The 7,712-nt window shown below is 40.9% G+C and overlaps 1 protein-coding gene across 1 annotated transcript; it reads right to left on the reverse strand.

Moving 5' to 3' along the window:
- Positions 1-787: 787 nt before the first annotated feature.
- clcc1 (chloride channel CLIC-like 1) lies at positions 788-6,449 on the reverse strand. The gene is made up of 9 exons (XM_063495564.1): positions 6,293-6,449; positions 6,100-6,207; positions 4,333-4,443; positions 3,946-4,188; positions 3,542-3,682; positions 3,338-3,437; positions 3,077-3,174; positions 2,280-2,426; positions 788-2,122 (listed from the first exon to the last, which is right to left on the reverse strand). Exons 1-8 carry the CDS (start codon positions 6,422-6,424, stop codon positions 2,349-2,351), a joined length of 1,011 nt encoding a protein of 336 aa, XP_063351634.1. The 5' UTR covers positions 6,425-6,449; the 3' UTR covers positions 788-2,122; positions 2,280-2,348.
- Between the last annotated feature and the right edge of the window lie 1,263 nt (positions 6,450-7,712).

The following is a 7,712-nucleotide window of genomic DNA, read 5'->3' on the forward strand; positions in this document are numbered from 1 at the left end:
TAGGTCACGTCACACATGATACTATAAAGCAGGAATGCCAAACTCATTTCACATTGGACGCAACATACAATTCACCAAACTCCCCTTTCAGTCAATGAAATGAAGTTTAACTACGCATTTAACCACTGAGATGTTTCAATGGTACATCTCAGGTTTTCTTCATGATACAGAAACGGTGCTGTAGCACATGAAAGAAATATTTCAGCGTGATTCTTTGGGCTCAAAATAAAAGAAATGTGTGAAATTACTGAAAAAACCCTGATAGCTCAGTGCCCAGATGTTCCTGTAATTAAACATGAAAAAGTTGGTTAATTCAGAGAAGATGCCATTTTTTGTTTCTATGATCAATAGTGAAAAAACAGGGTACTTTGTAATTTAATTTAATTAACTGATATAGTATTAATAGCCATGGGGGAAGTCTTTATCAGAAGGAGAAGCTATAAAACCTAAATTAAAAAATATTTTAAACTCCAAATATTTATGCCATCCTTCACATTTTCCCAAAGCCATCTAGTGGCTGGAACAGTGTCTTTGCCAGGCCTTATGTTTGACATCCAAGTCTCACAGATACATGCAGCATATCCTCTAAGAGGTCAGAGGAAGACGGGTCCTATGTTAAACAGAAACCAGCACATTCATGATATTTTTTTGCTGCTTGGCGTCCACCTAAGATGACAGCTACAGTGTGTTAAATGTGAAACGCAGGGTCCGTGTTTAATTTCTGTTCCAAAACCTCACGTTGGACAAAGAAACATGACGGATGTGACAAAACTTTATTTGTCCACTGATGAACACAGAGCAACAAAGTCAACTTCCTGATATCAAATATGACTTCCACAGATCAGAGCTGGAACGCCTGTGAGCTCCTGAAGTTGATATTTTGGCACAGCCGACTGCTTGCATCCAGCAGACAGGAGGGAAAACTGTAAATCATCGTCCTCAAATGACAAAAATGAAATGATGACGTGAAGATACAGTCGATGACATGCACTGGATTTCAGCCACTTCATTGCTTTTTATACTGAGCGAGCTCCATCAAGCTCACTATGGCTAAAATCCACTGTTCTTGCACAGATGTCTATGTTGTGGTAGCAACAGAAATGTAGCATATATAAAGCAGAAAGTCAAGTCAAGTCATCTTTATTCATATAGCACATTTAAAAGACATCAAGTGTCGGCCAAAGTGCTGAACAGAGGAATATGATAAAAAGAATTAAAATAGATAAGATGAAAACAGAAACATTGTGACATCCATACATTTTTGTAAAAAAATAAAAATAAAAAATAATAATAATATGTACACATTCACACACAAGCACACATATGTGAACATAAAATACATGTATACGTGTCTACACATGCAAACATCATCCAGTGAGATAAAAGACCAGAGTAGCTGAAACAGAATAAAAGTGGTGTCAGAGAGATCTGAAAGCCTTGGAAAATAGCTAGGTCTTCAGATTCGATTTGAAGACTTCCAAGGATGAAGAGGATTTTATAAAAGAGGGAAGACTGTTCCAGAGTCTCAGGGTGGCAATGGAGAAAGCCCTGTCACCTCTAGATTTGAACTGGGAGCGTGGAACTAATAAAGGCATCTGACTGGAGGAGCGCAGAGTTCGAGTGGGTAGGTGCAGGCTAAGAAACAAACAGTAATGATAATGTAGAGCCAATAATGCATTAAAAAAAACTAAGACGAGCTCAGCAGGTATCAAAACAAACAAAAACAAAGAAAAAAAACCAAAAGACAAAAATATCAATAAAAAGTACTCATTAAACATTAAGTTACCAATTTATGTTGCACGTGAATATTTACCTTCATCTCAGTGAAGGCATTAAATAATAAGGACATTAGTCTCCACTAAAACCCACTATTGTGTGTCTAATTTGATATTTAAGTTGGTTGGATGAATCTAAACAAAAATTCTTTTATAAAGGGGGGGTGGGGTGGGGTGGGGGGATGTCACCTCATCGACACTCTGCTCTTCTGGGAGCTCAGGTCTGAGTAGTGCAGCATCTCTGGTTATCTGTTCAGCTCTGGTGGTGGTGGAGCCCTTTGTGGGCGGCGTAAAAGTGCCATGATGCCATTCTGGAAGGCTGCTTGCACACTTGCATACACAATCACCTGAAGAAGATAATCATAAAAAAGGCCTTGGAGCTTGAAGGTCCTGTGCAGCATCTTTTCTGCTCCTAGGACTGCGCTCTTCTGGACAGAGACCTGTTTTATTAATCTTATCCATCTATAGAAAGCTCTATAATGTGAATAAGGTAACAGTTTTTACCCCAGTGGCAGGCATGGTAGTGAGCAGGACTGGGATCTGCAGGGTAACCGGAAGATCTTTGAGGAGCACTCAAAGAAATTCACTGAATCCCTGACCGAAGTACTTCAGTGGCTCTGTGATGAAGGTTGTGATGGTAAATAAGATCGCCTAAACAGAGAAGCATGTCTACGTTATAAAACTGTACATACATACAGAAAGTCCAAACTCATACAAAGGAACACAGTTTAGGAAGACTTTGCATGGAAAACATATAGCAGTTAGAAAAAGGTAGAAAAGTCTCAAACGTATGTGTCAGCTTAATAGTTAGAAAGCAAAGCAGTGAGGTTTCAACCATATCGGATGTGATTTAAACATTGGTTGGTGGGGAAAAATGTGTATTCCCCAACTGGTCGCTGCAAAGGCGGCGCTGTACCACAGACCTCCTTGTGACAACTTTGGTTTTCAGCCGGTTGCCACAGTGGCTGTAAGTTTTCACATCTGTCTGTAAATACTTGCTAACTAATAGCCGAGAAGTTGCACAACTTGAAAAAGTGACGGTTTGCCTTCAAAGTAAAAGTTGTGCTTCAGTGCTGCAGTTAAGATGTTTCAAAAGGCACAACTTTTACTTTTTATCTCACAACTAGTGGTTGTCGTATGGTCGTGAGCAAGTCTCCAGGTCTGTGTGTCTGGCAACTGATTCACAAACTCCTACACTATCAACATGTTTGTTACATGTCCAGAATGGTAGACAAATTTAAATCATGTGTTTAGTAGTGATGTGTCTGCAAGACCTCAATAACTTGAACAGAGTGACCTACCTTGATTGGTGATACCAACAAAAGAGGGTCAACTATAAGAACTTCATAGTATTTCTTACAGGGGTCATCTTGAAGAGTCCAGGTGCTTCTAAACCACTCTGCAGGAAATCAAATACAGGCCTAAGCTTAGGCAGACGTTATGCACTAAACATGATTAATATGTGTAAAAGAAGTGTTTTTCTCAGCCAGTTAATAATTTAGATATAGGAGATTTTCACAGAATACCAATGCTATGTCTGTTCAACACTGGCAGTGGCATACCTTTCAAACCGTCAATCCAATCCATTTTCTCCACTCCAGTGCATTTTGCATTGAAACCCTCCATCTTCACTATATTACTTTGATGCTCAGCAAAGGCAATCTGAACAAAATATACATATTTATTAAAAACGTCTTATTTTACAGTCAAAACACTGAATTACAGTTGAACTGAAACCACTGAAAACTGCAGGGGCTCCTATTTACCTTGTACAGGTAAAACCAGTTCCAGATAACACTGACGAATAAGCAGACAGCAAACAGTTGTTGGAACAGCACAAACCAGGAGATCTTTGTCAGCAGTTGGATCCTGATAATGACTACTACAAGCAGGATAAATAACACGATCTGGAGAACAGAGCAGAGTACAGTTTAAGTGGTTACAGAAAATAGAAACCATTAAAACACAGCAGACGCATTAAGAAAAGTCAAAACAGAAGGGGGTCAAAGGTAAAAGCTACATTTGTTTTTATATCGGCACTGACAACTTCTCATGTAACCATACTGAGTGTACATGAAATCAACAGACAGTTCTCCTTCTTGTTCATGGAGACAATACTAGACAAGAGATTTGGGGGGAGTTGGCCTCTAACCAGAGAAAGTGGACTCACAGTAATAAAGACTGAGGTTACTTTCAATAATGTATGCAGCTCCACCCCAAAGGTGTCTTCAAATCGCCACTTCCAGGCCCCATAATCATGCGGTTTAACGTCCACAAGTATCTGACTGATGGCATTGTCCAGGGCGCCTGGTCTACATCTGTCTTCACTCTCCAGATGTGCCTGGATCTCCTCCATGGCTTGTTTGGACATTTTGAGTTTGGCATCATAAAAGACATCTGTGGAGTCACTGGGCTGGGGAGAAATGGGAGAAGTGTCTTAAATTGCACATTTTTTTCCAACACACTTGTAAAATTATTAAACCAGAGAGTAAATATGATAGCACAATATGTTTGACAAATCTCATAGTTCAACATAAAACATGAGATGACCACCTACCACACCAGCTCTTTGTATTGCCTTCAACAGTCTGCTAAGAAATCTCTTGAACACTGGGCTGCATGTTGGCTGTTGTGAGATGAGCTCGATCGTCTTCTTATGATCTTCAATCTGAATGAAGACAAAGCAGAATATCTGAAGTGCCTGTACTGAATAAATTCCTATTTCCCAGTCAAAGCTTCTGGGTTTATGGGAAAGACCACAGGTTCTGTTTTAAGACTGGTTGGTGGTGTAAGGATCTGAATGATATCTTCTCGATACACTTTGAGCCCGGTAATAACACTTCACCATCATTTAAACATCTCAGCCTACCTGAGTCTTGTTGCTAACCACGGTCTGCCCACAGATGGCTGTTATACCACAGCATTTCCAAACCACTGTGCAGCCCCACAGAAGTTTGCCATGAGAAATCATCAGGTGTGCCATGGAAGATTATCCAATTTCTCCAGATGGGTATTCTAAGGGAGCAGCATGTAGTAATAGGCAGAAAAATTCCATTCTCTTCCACTAGAGGGCAGTGCAACATCTTGCACAAAACAAGAGGGTTGCCAACCGCCAGTAAAACAGAAGAAGATCTACGAAAGTACATTGTTATGCTGCCAGTGAGACAGCGCCGCAGGTAATAGCGATGGATAAATATCTGAAAAGAAAAAGTAGTGAATCTGACCTGAGTCCTGGAGAAGACTCAGATGAAGGCCCTGAAGGCACGAGCAGTGGTCAGAAAAAAACAAAAGGAGAGCTCAAGATAATACAATGAAACTCATCTTGCTATTGGATTCACAAGTACTGGGGAACCAACCAAGCCAATTCCACTATGCCTGCTGCTGAAAAACTGTCAAACAGTGCCAAGGTTCCAATAAACGTAAATGCCATTTCTAGACCAAACACCCAAGACTTCAAAACAAGAACACAGACTATTTTCCCTTTCTGGCAAACAAAGTTATTTCAGATCTGCTCCCTTCCTCCACAACCCATCTATGGGTTTTATAAACATGATTGCTATCAAGACGAGAAAAAAAAAAACAACCCAAAAACCAAAACAGAGACTCAGGGCTGCTGAGGAAGATCTTCGTGTGTCTTCCTTCAGCTCCTGCAAGAATATCAGCTTTGTGTTCAACTAAACACAACTATGTAACTTAAGAGTAGATTTTAAATATATATTATAATAAATAACTTTTGTGACATTTTTATTTGGTGTTGTGATTTTTCTATGTGACGTGGCTCTAAATCAGCGGTCCCCAACCTTTTTTGCCTCACGGACCGGTTTATGCCCGACAATATTTTCACGGACCGGCCTTTAAGGTGTCGCGGATAAATACAACAAAATAAAACTAGTACTGGTACCGAAAAAAGAAGATTTATTCATAACACACGTGAAAAGACCCAGGAAAACCGAGTTAACGATAAAAACGATAATGAAATAACGCTGAAAACCGATAAAAACCCTGAAAACCATACATTTCACACCTGAGCCTCAACTCTCGCGGCCCGGTACCAAACGACTCACGGACCGGTACCGGTCCGAGGCCCGGGGGTTGGGGACCGCTGCTCTAAAGGGTTGGGAAACACCGCTCTGACAGAATACAGCTCAAAACATGTAAAACCGGTTTCTTGTACATGACATTGAGTTCACCTTACTCAAATGGCCTCCATAGACACGGTTGACGTTCATGTTTTGTGTACCAGTTAGAAGAGTGATAAGCCTGGAGGTGTATAATTAGACAATTTGAAAATAGTTTTTCTTATTTAAAACCTCGAAACACCAACCTGTTTCCCTAAGTCCTCCACTTGCTTGTTGCAGGGCGTCGGCTCAGTCTGGCTGGAGTCCTGATTGTACTCTCGTCTTTCAGTGCCCAGATTGTCACAGCTTGCTGGCTGCGTTGCAAACACACACGCAAACTAAGTGTCTGAGCTGGACAACACAACGTCTTCACTATACTCAGAGTAAAAATCTCCCAACCTCAGTAGGCTTTCCCATCATTTTGGTCCTGCCATCATACTTGGTCATGTCGTAAGGGTCGACCCACTCGTCTTCGTCCTGCTGGCCCACGGCAGTGAGCAACAGGTTGCACAACAAAGCAATAAGGAGCATCCTGGCTGGGAGAAGACAGACTCTTAACCAGTGTTAATTCCTTGACAGTGAAAACAAGCACAGGTGGACACCTATAGCTGGCAATGTTAGCTAAGTTTAAGGCTCAACTACAAAGCAGCTTTGGCCTCACTGACTCACACATGGCCTTAAAGGTAGTCTAACAGGCTGAGGCAGAAACAAAACAAACAGACGTGACCATAAAAGGAATCGCTTTACTGTACAACCACGTGATGCAAGTGAGTGCAATTTAAGTTTGTAGGCTCATGGTTAATTTAGTTTTGATGACTGACATCTCAAAAAGGTTATAAGAGCTGTTTTGGTGCCTTCAAGAAATATTCAAATAAATCCAAGAAAGCTCTAAATGGGGTGGGATAAAGCGTCAGAGGCACAGGATGTAGGATGTAGGCACAATAAATAATGCTGAGATGCAATGGTGTATGTTATTTAACTTAAGATCACTTTTGTTGGAAGGTTATTTAAATGCGTCTTCAACCCAGCTGTGGCAGCAGCAGTGCAACTCATGAGGTTACAAAAAGAGCTGAGAGGTGCAGCGCCAAAATGGATGGGTGCCAGTGGATGGAGCATCATTATCAATGTACACTGCCAAGCGACGGGGGCGCACAGTGAGCATAAAAACTGATAGGTTTATATTGTTGGATTGTCATTTATGCTTAGAAACATATACTCATATATGCTTAGAGTTATATAATCAATTGCATATTGATAGGATGCCTGATCCTTAGCAGTCTGCAAAGACTCTGTGTGCCTCCCAGAGCACTCTGGCATACCCACACATCCTAAGGTCATGAGAGAGGTCGTACCTTCTCTTACTGATTTATGGTATAGGACAGGGGTCGGCAACCTGCGGCTGCGGAGCCGCATGCGGCTCTTTAGTCCTTATAGTGCGGCTCCGCGTGGTTTGGGAAAATGAATTAGAAGTATTTAGCTTAAGTGTATTTTATTTATGTTAGTTCTTTTTTAACTTGTAGTTCTAAATTGAAAGATTATTGTGATATTGAAATATAAAAATCAAATTATATTCTATTATTTTTTCACCGCTCAAAATAAGCATCACACTCGCGGAAGCCGGTATACTCGCCGAAACGGCATGCATTTATCGAGACTTTCAACTCCAGGTAGACCAATTATGGATCTTCGGATCCACATTATGTCAGCAGCTGTTCTCCATCGTGAACTATGTTAAAAACAAACACCGCTCACGCCTCACAGATGACAGCTTACAGTCCTGCGTAAAGATGAAAGTGACTTCGTACAGCCCCGATTTGCA

This window comes from Pelmatolapia mariae, linkage group LG15 (genome assembly GCF_036321145.2).
Source record: "Pelmatolapia mariae isolate MD_Pm_ZW linkage group LG15, Pm_UMD_F_2, whole genome shotgun sequence".
In the NCBI taxonomy this organism is placed as follows: domain Eukaryota; kingdom Metazoa; phylum Chordata; class Actinopteri; order Cichliformes; family Cichlidae; genus Pelmatolapia; species Pelmatolapia mariae.

Excerpts from the sequence above, each read along its gene's own strand:
- clcc1 (XM_063495564.1), bottom strand. The coding sequence starts at position 6,424 with ATGCTCCTTATTGCTTTGTTGTGCAACCTGTTGCTCACTGCCGTGGGC. Across the intron at positions 4,444-6,099 it reads TGGAGGACTTAGGGAAACAG|ATTGAAGATCATAAGAAGAC; the intron begins GTTGGTGTTTCG and ends GTCTTCATTCAG. Across the intron at positions 4,189-4,332 it reads CAATACAAAGAGCTGGTGTG|CCCAGTGACTCCACAGATGT; the intron begins GTAGGTGGTCAT and ends ATTTCTCCCCAG.